At 48.5% G+C, this 18,439-nt stretch overlaps 7 protein-coding genes across 7 annotated transcripts; 4 read left to right on the forward strand and 3 right to left on the reverse strand.

The window, feature by feature from the left end:
• Positions 1-189: 189 nt before the first annotated feature.
• On the reverse strand, positions 190-1,186 carry N7487_001279 (Rab family GTPase YPT1; the record flags this gene model as incomplete). The annotated part of the gene is made up of 5 exons (XM_056869027.1): positions 190-384; positions 453-680; positions 735-782; positions 848-971; positions 1,176-1,186. The coding sequence occupies 5 exons, from the start codon at positions 1,184-1,186 to the stop codon at positions 190-192; spliced, it is 606 nt and encodes a 201-aa protein (XP_056733811.1).
• A 550-nt stretch (positions 1,187-1,736) lies between these two features.
• Positions 1,737-5,301, reverse strand: N7487_001280 (M1 family metallopeptidase; the record flags this gene model as incomplete). Its single annotated transcript, XM_056869028.1, has 9 exons — positions 1,737-2,331; positions 2,399-2,611; positions 2,668-3,110; positions 3,188-3,258; positions 3,310-3,780; positions 3,855-3,972; positions 4,036-4,682; positions 4,770-4,939; positions 5,057-5,301. 9 exons carry the CDS (start codon positions 5,299-5,301, stop codon positions 1,737-1,739), a joined length of 2,973 nt encoding a protein of 990 aa, XP_056733812.1.
• Positions 5,302-5,578: 277 nt separating this feature from the next.
• N7487_001281 (TFIIH/NER complex subunit SSL1) lies at positions 5,579-7,052 on the forward strand (the record flags this gene model as incomplete). Its single annotated transcript, XM_056869029.1, has 3 exons — positions 5,579-5,790; positions 5,853-6,188; positions 6,257-7,052. The coding sequence occupies 3 exons, from the start codon at positions 5,579-5,581 to the stop codon at positions 7,050-7,052; spliced, it is 1,344 nt and encodes a 447-aa protein (XP_056733813.1).
• Positions 7,053-7,378: 326 nt separating this feature from the next.
• On the forward strand, positions 7,379-7,966 carry N7487_001282 (DUF5572 domain-containing protein; the record flags this gene model as incomplete). Its single annotated transcript, XM_056869030.1, has 2 exons — positions 7,379-7,560; positions 7,615-7,966. 2 exons carry the CDS (start codon positions 7,379-7,381, stop codon positions 7,964-7,966), a joined length of 534 nt encoding a protein of 177 aa, XP_056733814.1.
• A 440-nt stretch (positions 7,967-8,406) lies between these two features.
• Positions 8,407-11,256, reverse strand: N7487_001283 (Pumilio-family RNA binding repeat-containing protein; the record flags this gene model as incomplete). Its single annotated transcript, XM_056869031.1, has 7 exons — positions 8,407-8,626; positions 8,691-8,781; positions 8,832-9,111; positions 9,206-9,832; positions 9,884-10,906; positions 10,970-11,080; positions 11,146-11,256. 7 exons carry the CDS (start codon positions 11,254-11,256, stop codon positions 8,407-8,409), a joined length of 2,463 nt encoding a protein of 820 aa, XP_056733815.1.
• Positions 11,257-12,858: 1,602 nt separating this feature from the next.
• Positions 12,859-14,641, forward strand: N7487_001284 (putative ER to Golgi transport protein (Sly41); the record flags this gene model as incomplete). Its single annotated transcript, XM_056869032.1, has 2 exons — positions 12,859-13,251; positions 13,334-14,641. 2 exons carry the CDS (start codon positions 12,859-12,861, stop codon positions 14,639-14,641), a joined length of 1,701 nt encoding a protein of 566 aa, XP_056733816.1.
• A 639-nt stretch (positions 14,642-15,280) lies between these two features.
• Positions 15,281-18,209, forward strand: N7487_001285 (putative NADH-ubiquinone oxidoreductase, subunit G). Its single transcript, XM_056869033.1, has 7 exons — positions 15,281-15,487; positions 15,550-15,573; positions 15,630-15,681; positions 15,734-15,748; positions 15,809-15,831; positions 15,896-17,777; positions 17,839-18,209. Exons 1-7 carry the CDS (start codon positions 15,373-15,375, stop codon positions 17,939-17,941), a joined length of 2,214 nt encoding a protein of 737 aa, XP_056733817.1. The 5' UTR covers positions 15,281-15,372; the 3' UTR covers positions 17,942-18,209.
• The last annotated feature ends 230 nt before the right edge of the window (positions 18,210-18,439 follow it).

The raw sequence follows: 18,439 nt of genomic DNA on the forward strand, positions 1-18,439 counted from the left end.
GTGGAGAAGCTTCTCCTTGCCCATCAGAACTATGCCAGGAACATGCCGAGTTTCCAAAGACCTGACAAGCCTGACTTCTGCCGATTAGATACCACGCCGCTTGAACCCCCTCAATTCATGATGTAACATTGCGCCAAAGTGAAGCACCAAAGTGAAGCACCGCACCACACAAAGAGAACGTCGTGTCGTCTAGCAGCAGCCACCTGCGGATCCGGACTGGACACCCTGGCCCTGGCCAACCTGCACAGTCGGCTTGTTGTTGACAGTGGCTGTTCCCATGCGTTCCTTGATCTGTCGTGCCATTGTCAAGAATGCCTGCTCAACATTCGACGCGTTCTTGGCCGAAGTTTCGAGGAAAGGAATTCCGAGACTATCAGCGAACTCCTGTAAAAGTGGAATCAACCCATGTTAATAGTCTTTCCGGACGGCGCTGGGTCTCTTCGTAAACATACCTTAGCAACAGTGTATTCCACAACCTTCTTGTCCTCCATATCACTCTTGTTTCCAACGAGCAGCTTGTTAACACCCTCGGTAGCGTACCGATCAATCTCCTGGAGCCACTGCTTCACGTTGTTGAAGGAATCCATGTCGGTGACATCGTAAACCACGCAAATTCCATGAGCGCCCCGGTAGTAGGAAGATGTGATGGTACGGAATCGCTCTTGGCCGGCGGTGTCCCACTGTATGTATTATTAGCCTTGTTTTGAAGTGTTTGGAGTTCCATATTGCCATACGATTTGAAGTTTCACAGTCTTGCCATCGAGTTCGATTGTGCGGATTTTCTATGATGACATGTCAGTACCGCTATTCTCTTGCGGCAAAATACCCTGCAGCTTCCGAGACGTACGAAGTCAACGCCGATTGTCGAGATGTAGCTTTCGGTGTAGGTATCATCGGCAAAACGAAGCAGCAAGCAAGACTTTCCAACACCGGAGTCACCGATGAGGAGCAGCTTGAAAAGGTAATCGTATCTATCTCGATGGTTAGGCAACGGAGATCGGCAAGTTTGCGAATTTGGGTCGGGCGACGGTCAAATCAGCGACGCGACGATACTCTAGAAATCAACATCATATCAGTCAAGTTCAATACACAAGCAGGCTCGTGTAGTCAACCAAAGCAGGGCGCATAGTTGGAAGGGAATTTGGGGGAGATGGGAAATGGGGTAGGCTTACCACTCGGGATTCATGATGAGACTTTGGAGGCAGAGAAGAAGGTGAAATGAAAGCAGAGCTAGAGCACAGAAAAGTACAGAGGAATATAAAGGCGGAAAAAAACAAGTTGATGGAGTCGAAGTTCCTATGAAGTCGGGGGGAGGGGACAATGATGGAACAGTCGCCTGAAATGATAGGAGGTTCAGGGAGGCAGACGCACCTGATGCGCAGCTTTGTTTCACGTCACAACCACTTCTCAGATTTTCTTTATTTTTATGTTTATTTCTTTTGTATATATGTGCCTCTTCTTGAATAATGTTTCTCTTTTTACAGATGTATCTATCACAAGGAGCATTCTATACTTGATTCCACTTCTCATACCAAGATCACCTGCTGTTATCCCGTGCATAAACTCAGCCTCGTGGGTACTGGACCAATGATCTAAAGAATCTAGAATCTAGAATCCCCATTTTACATTGTAATAAGGTCCAAAAAAGAAAAGGAAAAAAAAAAAAAAAAAAAACCGGGTTGATTGAATAATTATTGTTTAAAAAAAAATCATACAGCTAACTCGTAGATGCGCATTTATGCGTAACCGTGTGCCTGCAGCCATTCGAGAACCGACGCCTCCTCACGCTCCTTATAGGACGCATTGGTTCGAATGTTGTCCGAGACAATCACGAGTGCACGGTCATAGGCCCCTGTTTCCTTGTCCTTGAAGAAAGACGCAATGTCGTCACTGATCTGGTGATCGGCGAACTTTGATAGACCCATACGGACAAAGCGCTCAAACACAACATTGTTGAATGATAGTCGTGTTTCGACAGCAGTCCAGTTCTCCTTGATGTATTGCCATAGCAAATGCCGGACTTTTGAGTTGGCGGCCAGAGATACGGCACCACTGTGGATGTCCTGGATAGCCACCTTGTCTGAAAACACGAAATTCAAGTAGTCTTTCACCAGAACAGCATCCTTTGTGCGTCCAAGGGCAGACAGGCAGATCTCTTTACCATCCACAGAGTCGGTTCGGATATATTCTTCCTTGACAGCATCGTATTCCTTACGGCCGCCCTCAGACACATTGACGCTGAAAATCACTGACCGCAGATTAGTATGAATGGCATTGGTATCTTTTCCGGTCGCCCAGAGGTCAAAGCGGCGCTTGGCCTCCGAGACAAATCTATGAAGTACCGAGACTGTATTAGAGAGGGTTCAACGGAATTCGGAGACGAGGGGAAATATCTCACCCTTCATGGCCCGCATTACAGGCCATTGCAATGAGCAGCTTCCGAAGCTGCACAATGAGGTAGTCCTCATCGGGCTTGAACTCCCAGCCAATCCGTTCTGCGGCTGGGGAAGCTAGTTTAAGGGTAAACTGTTTCAACCCCTCGGCCACTTTTTCGTTTTGTGAGAAAACCGACCGAAGGTTCGCCAGGGACGCAGATACTTGGGACCAAACACTGCAAGATGAGAGGTCAGAAATGACAGAAAAGGACCATAAGGAGGTGCTGCTCACAGATAATTTTGTTCGTCCTTGAATCCTTCCAGAAGAGTCAACAAGGCGGGCGTAGTGCCCTCGCCTGAGACTGCAAGCGCAGCTGCATCACCCAGCAAACCGATCTTGTCCTCGGTGCTCAGGAGATCAAGCGACTGGCCCAGCTTTGCCAGATGCAGAGGAGGGTAGTTGGTTCGGTAGAACCCAGACAGGTCCTTGTTGATCTTGTAGAAAGAGTCCTCCCCGATTCCTCCAACGGTGTCGGATTTTGAGGTCAGAGCACGGGTGTCGACGGTAGCCAGTTCCGGGCCGGATTTGATGCCGAGAGGAATCCACCATTTTGTCTCATTCTCCTCTGGCTTCACGTCACCGGTAGACAAGAATCGATTTTGGCTAACGGTAATCTGATCAGGCTCCTCTGTCACGGTGACAACCGGGAAACCGATCTTGCGAATCCAGGGATCCTAGGGTAGAACAGTTAGATCTCGAATCGACCAAACAGAGAGCCCAACCAAGAGCCAAGGGTTGGGTGTTTACTTACCATGAAAGAATGCACATCCTGACCGGAAGCTTTGCTCAACGCGGACCACAGGTCATTTGTGGTTGCATTTCCTATAACCACTCAGCAGATGTTCCCCCAAATTTTCTTCCTTGACGCCTTACCATATGCATGGGATTTAAGATAGTCCGCAACTCCACGCAAAAAGGTCTCCCTGCCGAGGTGAACACTCAGCATGCGAATGACAGAGCTTCCCTTCAGGTAGCTAATATGGTCAAAAATTTGGTCGACTTCGAGGGCGTTCCGAACGGGAACTTCGATAGGGTGGGAAGCGCGGAGCGAGTCGAGGTGAAATGCTTGTTGCACACCTTCAGCCTGGGGGAACGTCAATATTGGTCTTAACAGGGTGGATATTACCTCGGGCATTCCGTACGACAAACTGAGACCAGACATTCCACTCTGCCTGCACATTAGATACTGCGTCAGACGCTCATCGGCTAGAGGCGAACAAAGCTCACCAGGATAGAAATGATCAACTGCAAGCCAACCGACCCAGGTTGCGAATCCCTCATTCAGCCACAACTCATTCCACCAGTCCATGGTGACAAGGTTGCCAAACCACTGGTGAGCCAGCTCTATAAATTGAGTCAGATACCAAAGCTATGTTGACACCTAGATACCTAGGGATTGAATGAATATAGGGACTGACCGTGAGCTACAACATAAGCAATGCGGTTCTTGTAGCGGTTGTCTGACTTTCCTTCATCGAAGAGAACAGCGGTCGTTCGATAGGTCACAAGACCCCAGTTCTCCATGGCACCCATGGCCTAGAGACCCGCAATTAGCTCAAATGAAAAGCTTGGAATTCACAGGGAATACATATCACTCACAAATTCGTGAACAGCCAGGAGATCAGCCTTGGGGAGGGGGTATTCAATTTCGAAGACTTCCGAGAAATAGTCAACCGTGCGGTGAGCACATTCTAGTGCAAAACGAGCCTGGTCTTGAAGGCCCCGAGTGGTGTAAACTCGAACGGGAATGCTCTTGCCCTGGTATTTGCGCTCGGTCATAGCCTCAACATATTCGAAGTCACCAACTGCCCAGGCCAGAAGATAGGTGCTCATCACCGGTGTCTTCTCGAATGTGACAAATTTCAAACCGGGCTTGCTTCCGTCTCTTTCGGACTGAACAGGCATGTTGCTCAGTGCAGTTTGTCCCTTGGGGATTTCAATCTCGAAATCGAATGTGGATTTCAAGTTTGGCTCATCGAAACAAGGGAATGCCCTTCGTGCATCGCATGACTCAAATTGAGTGCTTAGCATGTAGTAAAAGTCATCCTCCTTGGGGGTGTCAGCAGATGGCTCTCCGATGGGCTTATACTTCGAGCGGTAGAAGCCAGCCATGGCGTTGTTCATCGTGCCCGTAAAGTTGATGGAAAGTACAACGTCTGCTGGCGCAATCTCCTGCGAGAAAGCGAGGGAAACGCGCTCCGATTGCTTGTCGTAGGTGATTCCGGATGCTTTGGCCAATTGGCTCCCTATGACAAGAAGACCGGTATTAGCTTCGTTTAGCTTTGTCCCCCTCCTCCCTCCATATCACCCGAATAACATGCTCTCACACGTACCATCTTTCCCCAATATCTCAGCATTTTGTACTTCGATCTCCTTCGAGTTCAGCACAATCTCGCTAGTAGCACGGGTGACCTTGAGATCGATCTTCAACGCGCCCTTGTATTCCCATGAACCACCGAACTGCAAGTCGAAAAGAGAGACGTGGTAGTTGATAGGCTTAGCCCTATTGTCATGTTAGTTCCCAATGCTGTAAATCAGAAGGATACCGAGAGCTCAAATGTGGGAAACGAAAGAGAAGGGGGAAAAGAGCACAGGGTAAACCAAGCGGGGCATCACTCACACGTCAGGAAGTGTCTCTCGTTCTTGAGACGCCATCATGCGGACTTCGGCGGAACAATGCCTAACGGGAGGGAAACTCAGATCTAATGTGGCAGCAGGTGTAGGCAGTCGAGGTCGCAGCCGAGGAGAATGCGAAATGGAAAGTTTATGTAGTGTGCGAGAAAGAAGAGGAGGGGTAGGGCGGACAGTGACTGGACGGAGAACTTGAACTGCTACGCCAGCACAAATGGATCTTCTTCCCCACATTGGGGGGGATTCTAGCTTAACCTTCTACGGCTATCGTCGGAGCTATTTTCAAAAAAAATTAATAATAGTAAAATAAAAAAGTATTCCGTACGGAGTAGTCCGTGGTTTGAAAGGGATTGCGACTTGCGATTTGCGACTCGGTGAAAAAAAAAAAAAGAGTGAGAGATAGAAGAGGATATTCTCCTACGGAGCTCCGTCGGAAGCTTGGACCATTCTCGGTCTTCCGTTTGGATCCTCTCTTGTGTCTCTTTTTCTCACTCCACTCTTACGTACGAACATGGCCGACTCCGACGAAGAATATGTGGGTGAGGTAACAGAAGATGAAGATGATTTACAGGTGACTCGGGGCGATAATCCGCGAGCTAAAAGAAAGCAACGCGGAGGTGCAGAATGGGAGCTATCCAGAACCTGGGAGACATTGGTGGAGGGTGCAGATGGTACCATCAACTCCACCGTCGAAGGTCTGTTAGAGGCTGGAAAACGAAAAAGGTCAGTCTCTTCCCCTTATAGCGTCCATGGTATTCTTGCTGAAGTGTATATCGGTCGTCTAGGCTCTTGAAAGATACGACACCACTACAGCGCGGTATCATTCGACATCTCATCTTAGTTCTGGACCTTTCACAATCCATGTCCGAGAAGGACTTGCGACCCACGAGATACTTGTTGACTCTCCGATATGCCCAGGAATTTGTGAGAGAATTTTTTGAACAAAATCCCATCTCCCAGCTTGGTGTCCTCGGATTGAGAGATGGTCTCGCGCTCCGAGTCAGTGACATGAGTGGCAATCCAACCGAACACCTCACAGCCATCCAAGCCCTCAAAACACAAGATCCGAAAGGTTTGCCTAGTCTTCAGAATGGATTGGAGATGGCACGTGGTGCTCTTTTGTACGTCTTCACACCAGCCACATGTACCCTGGAGGGCGGATTGGAACGAAATTAACCAGTGAATTTAGCCATACACCTAGCCATGGCACTCGAGAGATATTATTTATATATGGTTCCCTCCTTTCCTCCGATCCTGGAGACATCCACCAAACGATAGATACCCTGATTAGCGACAAAATCCGGGTTGGTATCGTGGGGCTCGCAGCGCAGGTTGCAATTTGCCGGGAACTTTGTACAAAAACCAATGGTGGGGATGAAACAGCATATGGTGTAGCACTGAATGAGCAGCACTTTCGGGAGCTGATGATGGACGTGACTACACCCCCGGCTGCCTACTCACAGAAAGAATCTGCAAGCTCATTGCTGATGATGGGGTTCCCTTCTCGTACAGTGGAGTCCAGTCCCTCGCTCTGCGCATGCCATTCAAAGCCCTCACGAGGAGGCTATCTTTGCTCACGGTGCAATAGCAAAGTGTGTAGTCTTCCTGCCGAATGCCCATCTTGTGGGCTCACATTGATCCTTTCAACTCATCTGGCACGATCATATCATCACCTATTCCCATTGATCAACTGGGTCGAGGTGCCGTGGCGTCGAGCCTCGCGAAGTTCCGCTTGCTTTGCGTGTGGTCTTTCTTTTCCGCCCGTGCCTCTGGAAGATCACTGGCAAATGGCAGAGAACCAGACCAAGGGAATGAGTGTGAGCAGTCGCTACGAGTGTACCGCATGTCATAATCACTTCTGTATCGACTGCGATCTCTTCGCCCATGAGGTTGTGCACAACTGTCCCGGCTGTCAAAGTAAAAGTGCACCACTGCACTCTGGGGCAGTCAACCCAACATCGGGTGGGATGGATATTACGGTGTAGAGCGTGGAATTATCTCAATATTGCATAGTTTGGCGTCGCAAAATATCCCTGAATTTCTCTGTTCACAGGCCAAAGGTTAGCATACGGGAGGCAGGTAAGGCGTCTATATATACCAAATACGAATTTTCTTGCAAGTACCGTGTGACTTTCACTATTTTTGAGAGAAGTAGAAAAGATGTGGAGCAAATAGTTGGAGAATGCACAAGAGCAGATGAGCCTCGGCTACCCCTGGGCAACATATATGTAGTTAGCTTAGATTAGATTGCCCCACGCATCCTCCGCATCCTCCGCATCTCGAGACCTTTGTGTGTATTCTTCATCAGACAATGGCACAACCTTCAGAAGCTCAGGTCTTTGAAAGGCTACAGTCTTACTCATTCACATCGGATCCCGAGTTTGCAAATGGCCTCTCAATAATCCTTGGTCACCCCGACACCCCCGCCACCGAGGGGGAGATGAACCGGGATGACGACCTTGTCCTGCAAGCAAAATGTTTCTTTTTCTCACGGTATGCTGGAAATACCTGTACAGAATAATAGTTTAGGTACTAATCTAAGTATAGGAAAGAAAAGCTCACTCCGGCTATTGACTTTGTCGCCTTCAAATCATGGTTGGCTGCGCGGACAACGGAGCCCCAAGGGCAAGAAAATACAAACTTGCAAATCCCCAAAGCATCGGACCCAAGCACATCTGGGCCGGAGAGTTCCACAAATCCTGAACCTGCTTATCCATCATCGTTTGCGCACATTGTGGAACTTATCACTACGGGACAACCAATACCCGGGATCCAAGACATCCCAGACACAGTGCTCAGTGGCCACGATATCTCCAGCGAGAAACCACGGCGACGGAAACCCTGGGAGAAGGATGAAGTGGTGACTACCTCCGATGAAACTGCAAGTGCTGCACCCTGAAATTCTGTTCTGTCCACTTGAGGTTCATGATTTAAATGTTTGAATGGAATAGAATTTGGATAATAACATTATGATTTTCTTCAAGAAAATTTAACGTGACACACCCCAATCTTCAACCTATACGATTGAATGAAATGATAGCCACTGGGGATAGCAAGCCAAATGAATAAATCGGCAAGCAGTGATAAGTTGCAATATTGGAACACAGAAATGATTGGAGAATTTGAAACTGGGTCAACAGATATTGATAAGACACGGCCAGGCAAACCGGCAAAGGCAAGACTGTCTGCCTGTAAGCAGAAGGGGTGAGTGAGATGCTGAAGTGATGGTTTTTCTTCTTTGTTATTGGATCTGGTTTTGAGAAGGAGGGGGTCTCTTTTTTGTCTTTCTTTTTGCATGACGGTAAAAGTGCAAAGTGGAAATGAAGTATCAAGGGGCACTCAACGAAGTGGCGCATAATGGGGTCCCCATTGATGCCCACGGCCGAAACGACCACCACCGGACTGGCCTGTGGTGGTAAATTTGTCTTCGTTGAAATTATTGAAACGGCCGATTTGCATTCCAGCCCCAGGACCAGGGCGTGTAGCGTGAGATGGGTTGCAGCAAAGCATGGCCACGCGAGAGCCAAATTTGGAGCCACGAAGGGAGACCATATGTTTCCTAGTTGAATCGGGTTAGACTTCAGACCACTCGAAGCAGAAAATGAACCGTCAGGGAAAGGTACCGGATGTGACTGGCCACGAGCTCTCGTTGATGAGGCGCGGCATTCAACAAAATCCATTGGATGAGATAGTTCCCATACTGGTCACCTGCTACTAAAAACAAGTTAATATCTTCTCGTAGTATCAAAGCCTGGGCAACTTACTATCGATCAATGGCATGCGAGGTCGGTCAGATCGGCCAGTGCAGACACGAGAGAGATAATGATCCATGAACTCCGTGCCGCCAATCTTGAGGCATTTTTCCACAATCTTAGATGCAAACTGATCCATACTGTAATCCACAGCCCAACGGAGAACATGCTCAACAGCTCGGCTCTTGTCATGGGGAGCACCGTGCTCGCAGATGTGTTGAATGCACCAATTCCCAAATTGACCATGAGCAAGTACATCGATCTTCGCCAGTACTTCTTCAATTGCCGGTCGCTAGAAAATATTAGCATCATTAATATAATCAATATAAACGACCAACAGAGAAGCAGGACAGCGAGAAAAGTGGGGGGTTGATGGGGAATCTCACCTTTTCCTCCTCCACGCAATTTTCAAAGATGTTTTGGACGACCAGACTTCCTGTCTCTCCAAGGGCGACCTCGTGCCACATTCCACGTAGTGCCTCATTTACTTTAACCATCACCTGCGGAGGCTCGCCACTCCACCGGAGCTCAAAGAGTTTCTGCCAAACGTGGCATGCATATCGATGGACTACCGTCTCAGGAATTCTGCGGAGAAGTTCATGTACCATGATAGCTTTATGCTCCTCTGAGACGCAGTCAAAGGCCTTCTGGACCACATGGCATCCAAATGCATCCATGCTGAGATTTAGCGTGTTGCCTCTGATCGCATTCGCAATGGCGACGACTTGCTCTGGAGTTCCATGTTCAAAGCAGCGTTGTATGAGGAAATTTCCAAAGCGGTTGACCATGAGTGGGTAAGCTTGATGCACAATTGACTCAATTATGTCATATTTTTGCTCGGTTGTGCCGACCTTCAGCTTCTGTTGTAAGAAAATTGAAGCTTGTTGATCGTTGTTGCAGATGATCTTGTCTACAATGTACTTCCAATCACACGACACATTCTTGTCAAGCAGGCGTCGGTAATTGAGTGGTTCAAGTGGTGACACGTACGTCTGGATGGAATTCCCGCTCATCTGGTAAGGGTTAGAATGGATTAAAATACGACACACATGATTATCTCTTACCGAGTTGGTCCATGTGGTTTCATTTGTGCTGGTACCTGTAAATTCGGACGCAGTGGGTGAGAGGGGGCTTCCAATTAGTCGAGGGGGGTAAGGGGGCACAGAGTAAAGTCCGACCTGCTGAAAGGTACTCGGGGGTCTCTTCGGCGAAGTAGGTGACTTAGTAGTCTGCTCACTGGAAGACCCGGAAGCGAATTCACCCCAAGGGGTAGACTGAATTGGAAATAGTGATCCACCCCTAGTGCTTTGGGTGATGGAGCGACGAGCACCAGTGATGGGTCCTGGGGGATACAGCATCTGTTCACCAATAGGACGTGAATAGAATCCACATGAAGTAGCCGAGGACCCCGGGTGTGGTCTTTGTGATTGCAAAGACGGTGGACCGACAAATGGAGGATACACATTGGAGACTCCCCAGAACCGATTTGGGTCCTGGCTCGTAGAGCTGCTGTTACCTGAAAGGCTTTCTCCATATTCTCTGTCTGTGGTGGGCTCATTGTGGGCCCAGAGCGCGCGAGATCTGTTGTAGGCTCCTATGGACAATGGATCCGAGACATCAGATTGTGAATCGTCTTGAGCACCCCACGCATCTTGAAACTGAGCGAATGCAGAGCTCGATGCATTAAAAGCATTCTGTAGGTGACTGATGGTCTGCTCCGTAATTTCGCGGCTACCGAAATCAGCCTCTGAGGGTGGACCGAGGGCTTGATCCAAGGTATGTTTTATCACGCGAGTTTGGGCAAGCTCTTGCTCCTGTAGAGCAATCTTGGAATTTGCAGCAAGGAGTTCCTGCCTAAGGCGAAGTAACTCTACCGTTCTGTCTTCCTGGGGGTAAGGGTTGGTTGTTTCAGCGGGGGTTAAAGCCGGCACTGTTGTGGCCGGGGTGACTTGAAATGAAACGGAAGAGCGATCGGTTTCAGAACGTGGAAAGGGGTTTGTTTTGGGAGAGATCTTTGCCAGGATTCTGTCAAGGTCCGAAGTTTGTCCGTTCAAAGGTTCAACTTTGATATGATCTAGCTTCTGCTTCTGGGATTGTGAGATTACAGACACATACACATCTGTGAGCTAATGCCACATGAAACCACATACCTTGCTCGCCGAGTGCTCAGCCCCTTCACCAGACAAGGTCTGCAACTTTCCATGTCGGGATGCTTCAGCCACATCGGAAGGCGCGTAATGAGTAATCGAGTTCTGAGGGCTCTGTCACAGCCAATTTGGTTAGCATGCTATAAACTTGATTCACACTTGTCTCCCGAGAAACATACCGGCGATTCGTGTCCAAAAGATAGATTTCGCACATCAATGGCATCATTCGAGGCAAATCGCCCTCCATTGCCTATTCGGCCAAGTGTTGAAGATCCGCTGAGGGTAGACATGTTGTTAACTGGGAGAGATTAAAAGTGAAACCGAAACAAAACCAGATATAGAGACCGAAAAGAACAGAGAGGGGCAGAAGGAATGAAGACGCTGCGTGAAGGTGGGGACAGACAGGCTCGTTGGAAACCAAGTGAGTTTACATGCAACGAAAAGGATTCCGAGCAGATTCTTGCAAAATGACAGTAAACATAAGGGAACTTTTGGAGATGGGGAAGTAGTGAATGGTAAGAAGGGACGAGATTGGGACTGGAGGATGGGAGAATAAGTTGGGATAGGAGAGAGAGACAGAGAGAGCGGGGAGAGAGAACAGAGGAAAGGAAACAAGAGACTGAGGAAGGAACAGAGAACCTTCCATATATATACATACATGTATGTATGCCATAGACTACCCAATTAGGCATAGTTGGTTCTAGTTTCGTGGATCCATAGATTGGTACATACATATGTTGTAACTATGTATGTATGTAGTAGGTACTTTGGAGTATACCTATGTAGTACATGTATGTATCAAATCAATTTCGTGAACATTCATATATTCAATACCCTTGACCCCGAAGGTCAGATTGGATAGATCCAAGGGTCTACATGTGTCATTGGAAGGTTATACATATGGATAAAGGTCGTTTCGTGTATTTACATCCTCTTGCATCTTATTAATAGATAGCAACGGCACTTTCTAGAATTAATAGTATGAAACCCTCCGAGATTTCATCATATTCTACATTTGATAGTTGCTTATTTCATATTCTGGGCCATAGTTCTGAGAGGGGGGGTGTAATATCTTAAACTAAATCGACTAGATGACTATAGCTCTATATTGTCAAGGACAGAGGCTGTATGAGCCACGCACAATATACTCCGTATATCGATCAGAGCTAAATATGCCTTCCAAGGTTGCCCTAACTCCCAAAAGCCAAGACATTGCATGCAGATCAGGGTCCACACCACGTGATCTTGATGACGCGTAATGAAGAAAGAGCATACATACGAAGACGGAACAAGGGAGATTTCTTATTATAGAAAATAAAAGAGGGGGAATGATAGAAAATCATACATAGTATAGATCCCTATGCAATAGGAATAGCCATACTGCGGCTTGCGGATCCGGTAGAGAGATATCCATGGATATGTAACTCCTTCATTAGTTATCAACTTCCCGTAATGTAAGTGGCGGTACTCCGTACAGGAAAACCAAATTGCGTCTCTATCCGTGGTCGCGTTGCAAGTTATTATGGGGACATCATCTCAAACTTATATTTTCCCAACAATTCCTTTGTCTGACATATGCCTAGGTATTCACTAGGTATATTCACATATCATTTCATCGCTTGGACTTCGCCGAAAGCGTGTGTGTTTCTATACTCGACGCTCATTCGCCCAAGGAGATTCGTCATCGACAAACCGGCGAACCAACCCGCCCTTTTTCCTTCGTTAATTAGTGAAGCGGACACATATCCTCACCGGAAACCATTGAGCGGATTGCCTTTCCGAAGCTGCTTTCTCGCCCTTCTCGGGTAAGTGACACCAAGTGCGGGTTCTTTTCGGGGGTCCGGGGAATTGACGTCTCTGAAAGATAGTCTAGACGTCCCGGGTCGTGGAAGATGGCTACAACCACAGTAACCGGTCATGGGCGACGCGCCTCCATGCGCCAGGCCGAATTGCAAATCCCAACCAAATCCTCCGTTCCTCAATCAACGAGCAGCCCGATAGACAAATTTCCGCCTTACGAAGACACCCTCGACATCGTCGCGGGGTCCACTCGTCCAAACCGAAGCGCCTCGTTGAAATATGCCCCGAACGAGCTCTGGGAACCCCGAAAAGCAAACCTCTATTCGAGAGAGTACGGGAACGGGTCATTACGAAATCCTAAACTCCGCCCACGAAAGAGCATCAGCGAAGCTATCACGACAATCAGAACACGCAATGGCAGCATGAGTGCCAATGCTCATGAATTGGCCGAAGCACTTCGCGCCCCAGTCTCTTACCGACTCACTGTATGTTGATTCGTGTTTTGAGAAGTCCACACCTAGAAGAAACCCCCTTCGACAACGACGCTTGCTAACACATTTTCTCAAGGCTCTCTGCCTCATCTGGTATCTGACCTCTGCCCTCACAAACACATCCTCGAAATCGATATTGAACGCCCTTCCGATGCCGATCACATTGACGATGATCCAATTTGCATTTGTCTCCTTTTGGTGTTTGCTATTGGTGTACCTCTCTACAGTTATACCTCGATTGAAGCAAGTCATCCCGGTCCTTCAACACGGAATTCGCTACCCATCCCGTGACGTGATTTCCACAGCCTTGCCCCTCGCAGTATTTCAATTGGCCGGTCACATTCTGAGCTCTATGGCCACTGCACAAATCCCTGTGTCTTTGGTCCACACCATCAAGGGCCTTTCACCTCTCTTCACAGTTCTAGCATACCGAATCCTATTTCGCATTCGATATGCCCGGGCGACCTATCTATCTCTTATCCCTCTGACTCTGGGTGTGATGCTTGCATGCTCGACCGGAGTGTCTACAAATTTCTTCGGTATTTTTTGCGCATTTGGTGCAGCTCTTGTGTTTGTCTCGCAGAACATATTCTCGAAGAAACTGTTCAACGAGGCAGACCGTGCAGAATCAGACCTGCAAAACCCGGGGCGACGGAAGTTGGACAAACTCAACTTGCTTTGCTATTGCTCCGGCCTAGCTTTTTTCCTCACTCTGCCTATTTGGTTTGTCACCGAGGGTTACCCGCTAGTATCTGATTTCATTCATGATGGTGCGATATCGCTATCGGGTAAGCAAGGCTCACTGGACCACGGTGCTCTTTCTCTTGAGTTTGTTTTTAATGGGGTCTCACACTTTGCCCAAAACATCCTGGCTTTTGTGTTGCTGTCCATGGTTTCTCCTGTGTCCTATTCAGTGGCATCATTGGTCAAGCGTGTGTTTGTGATCGTGGTAGCGATTATATGGTTTGGGAGCTCGACTACCTCGATTCAAGCATTTGGCATTGGTCTCACTTTCGTGGGCCTCTACCTTTACGATCGCAATAGCCATGACGATGTAGCTGACCAAAGGGCAAATACGGATCATTTCCGTGCTGAACAGTCCATTCTCCCAATGAATGTGCGGCACTCAAACAAACCATGGGATTCTAATGGTTATGCCTTCCCCGGGGGAGGCCCTTTGAGGGTGTCCCCAACAACTCCTATGCTGCAGCAAACAACTCCAAGAAGGAAGACGATGGGCCTGGGCATGCCCGGCCAAGAGGAGCCAGTGTTTCTCGTACTTGGTTACCAGGGACCAAACAAGAATCCACTTGGCAGGTTAGTGATTCTCAAGCTGCAGCCTAGCATTTGTATTTTATTAGTTCGGTGTATGATATCATGGTAGCGATATGCTGCTCGGAAGAGCCTTTGCGTTACTATCCTTTCCTCTCGTTGTGGTGTATCCTGCCTAGGACGCACAGAACATTCTTTCCAGTCACCCTAGATATATATACATAGTACTTTCGTTGCACATAGCATACACCATAGTCCAGATTGCCACCCGAAATTATAATAGACGTGATGGACCAAAATTAAGGGCAAATCCCAGAATGTGATAGGATAGATAGAATAATGATTCAATTGTAAAGAATTGCACAAAATTATTACAATATACAATATATGAGAATGACCTCAGGGATGTAGCTACCGTTGGTAAGGAACAAAGTCATAATTAGGCGAACCCTTGACAGCTCCAGCTACGGTGCAATTCTGCTCTTGGGACATGCTGTAGAGGAAATAGGAACAGGGAAATTGCCTGCCTCCTACAATAAATGATGCCCTGAAACAATTTAATTGAAGAAAGAAAAGGGAGAATCAGGGGGAAGAAACGGTGGCTTTTAAGGCAACCCGGAGCGGAAGTTTATCCGCCTAACCGAGTCAATCGAGCCAATCCCCGTGAGCCCATTTACCGTTTCCCTTAGTCAGCAAAGTGATGGTCAGCACCCCCATTATGTAACCTTAGAACCGCAGATTCCGATGCAAAGTGCTCTCTGAACTCCCAACCGTCACCAGGATCTCACTCCCTCGCCCTCCTCCACTTTATCCCCCCACCCTCACATTTCTGTTCTCCTTCCAATGATGCGGCCGCAGCTGTTTCGTGCGGCCGCCCGGTCCCTCCGGGTTCCTAAGGTCACCCCCCGGACCTTCGCGACGACAGCCCCTCGCGCGGCCGAGGTGGAACTCACCATTGGTAAGTCTCATCTTGGTCTAGTTCATCCAAATCGATCGATAACTGATGGCTCGTTTCTCTAGATGGCAAAAAGGTGTCAGTAGAAGGTAAAGACTCCCTCAAGATAACTCATTGAACCTTCACTCACATCCTCTCCCCAAAGCTGGCTCGGCTCTTATCCAGGCCTGTGAGCAGGCAGGCGCAACGGTTCCCAGGTATGACAAGACTTCATGAATCCAATTAGCTTACAGTACTAACATGTACTAGATATTGTTACCACGAGTATGTGCCTTTGGTCGAGTGACATTGTTTTTTTTTTTTTGCTAATGCCAATCCCTTAAGAAAACTTTTGGTCGCAGGAAACTGTACGTGCAACCCATACTCCCTCACCCCATGCCATTGATGCATGTATGCTAACCGAAAATATAGGCCGTATGTGTCTTGTCGAAGTCGAACGTGCCCCAAAGCCGGTGGCCTCGTGTGCTTGGCCGGTACAACCCGGTATGGTGGTAAAGACGAATTCACCACTGGTTCACAAGGCAAGAGAGGGTGTCATGGAGTTCCTTCTCGCCAACCATCCCCTCGATTGCCCTGTCTGCGACCAAGGAGGAGAGTGTGATCTCCAAGACCAGTCGATGCGTTACGGTGCTGATCGGGGTCGATTCCATGAAACCAGTGGAAAACGTGCCGTGGAGGATAAGAACATCGGACCACTGGTCAAGACCTCAATGAATCGCTGCATTCACTGCACTCGTTGTGTCCGATTCATGAACGACGTTGCCGGTGCCCCAGAACTGGGAACTGCCGGTCGCGGAAATGACATGCAGATTGGAACCTACCTCGAGCAGAACCTCAACTCAGAACTCTCAGGCAATGTCATTGACCTCTGCCCTGTCGGTGCACTAACTTCGAAGCCTTATGCTTTCCGGGCACGTCCATGGGAGCTCAAGCACACCGAATCGATCGATGTCCTTGATGCGCTTGGCTCTAACATCCGGATTGATAGCAGAGGCCTGGAAGTGATGCGGGTTGTCCCGCGATTGAATGACGATATTAACGAGGAATGGATCAATGACAAATCGCGGTTCGCATGCGATGGGTTGAAGACCCAACGGCTCACAACGCCGCTCATTCGCCGGGAGGGCAAATTCGTTCCTGCCACTTGGGAACAGGCTTTAACGGAGATCTCATCGGCTCACCAGAAGCTACAGCCACAAGCCAATGAGTTCAAGGCCGTTGCTGGACACTTGGTTGATACCGAGTCGCTCGTTGCCATGAAGGACCTCGCGAACAAGCTTGGCTCTGACAACTTTGCCCTGGATCAACCTGGAGGTGGTGCCCCCATTGCTCATGGTATCGATGTCCGTTCCAACTACCTGTTCAATTCCAAGATCTATGGAATCGAGGAGGCGGATGCAATCCTCTTGGTTGCAACAAACCCTCGTCACGAGGCCGCAGTTCTTAATGCTCGCATCCGCAAGCAGTATATTAGATCTGATCTTGAGATTGGACTTGTCGGTGAGGAGTTTGAGAGCACATTTGAGTTGAACCATTTGGGCACTGATGTCTCTTCCTTGAAATCCGCGTTGTCTGGAGAATTTGGCAAGAAGCTTGCCGGAGCCAAACGGCCAATGATTATTGTCGGCAGTGCTGCTGCAGAGCACCCCGATGCCAAGGCAATCTTCGAGGCTGTCGGTGGTTTCGTTGAGAAGAATGCAAGCAACTTCATTACCCCTGAGTGGCAGGGCTACAATGTCCTCCAGCGTGCGGCGTCTCGGGCTGGTGCATATGAAGTCGGCTTCACTGCACCATCTTCCCAAGTTGCTCAGACTACCCCCAAGATGGTGTGGCTGTTGGGTGCAGATGAAATTGCTCAAAGTGAGATCCCGAAGGATGCCTTTGTCGTCTACCAGGGACACCACGGTGATCGTGGTGCTCAACTTGCTGATGTCGTTCTCCCCGGCGCTGCATACACCGAGAAGTCAGGCACATACATCAACACAGAAGGCCGCGTGCAAGTTACCCGTGCTGCCACTTCTCTCCCCGGTGCAGCTCGCGATGATTGGAAGATCATCCGTGCCGCTAGCGAATTCCTCGGTGCTCCTCTTCCTTATGATGATATCGAGGCTCTTCGCGACCGCATGGAGGAGATCAGCCCAGTCATGCGTCGCTACGACGTTGTTGAGCCGACCTCGGTTGGGTCGTTGAGCAAGGTCCAACTTGTGGACCAGAACAAGGGATCTCCAGTTACTGGGGCTCCTTTCAAGAAGGTGATCGAAGACTTCTTCTTCACTGACGCTATCTCCAGAAGGTGAATACCCCATGTCATCAGTTTTAACATTAATTTATTTGCATTGCTAACTCTGCTTTAGTTCGCCCACCATGGCCCGCGCCTCCGCTGCCAAGGCCACTGGAAACCCTGAGACCAACTTCATGGCCGCAGGAGAAATGTCTCCTCAGGCTTTGTATGGCTAGATCGGGGTCTATTCTGGCCTCATTCTGTGTTTCTCTAATGGTTGCAGGCGTTTTTATTGTACCACATCTTAAATTTCCCTCTTGATGTACTGTTTCCTTTCCATCCTCTGTGTTTTTCCCTATCATCTTGAACACCCTTCCGGTTCCTGTTGACCTCTTCGCCATCCTCCGGTGTCGCCTGGGATTAATCGGTAGTGGTTGCCTTGTACATAAAAGACTGAACCCCCAAAATTTCGAGTCCATGGGCGTCGGAGATGATGAATCTGTGCTACTCTCATAGTTTGGTACGTGTCAGTTTTTGAAAGGGAAAGTATAGTTGAGTATTCATTCCTACAGTAGAAACGAAATGAGGTCGTACTTGGACAAAATGACCTCAGAAGGGGAGAAAATTGATATCCGAACAACAAGAACAGAACAGAGCGAAAGAGCGAAAGATAACCCCAGAAAGAGATCCATCTATGAGTGTATTACAAGATGAAGAAGTCAACATTCATTGCT

This window comes from Penicillium crustosum (genome assembly GCF_028827405.1).
Source record: "Penicillium crustosum strain IBT 35664 chromosome Unknown utg000001l_segment0_segment0, whole genome shotgun sequence".
Classification (NCBI taxonomy): domain Eukaryota; kingdom Fungi; phylum Ascomycota; class Eurotiomycetes; order Eurotiales; family Aspergillaceae; genus Penicillium; species Penicillium crustosum.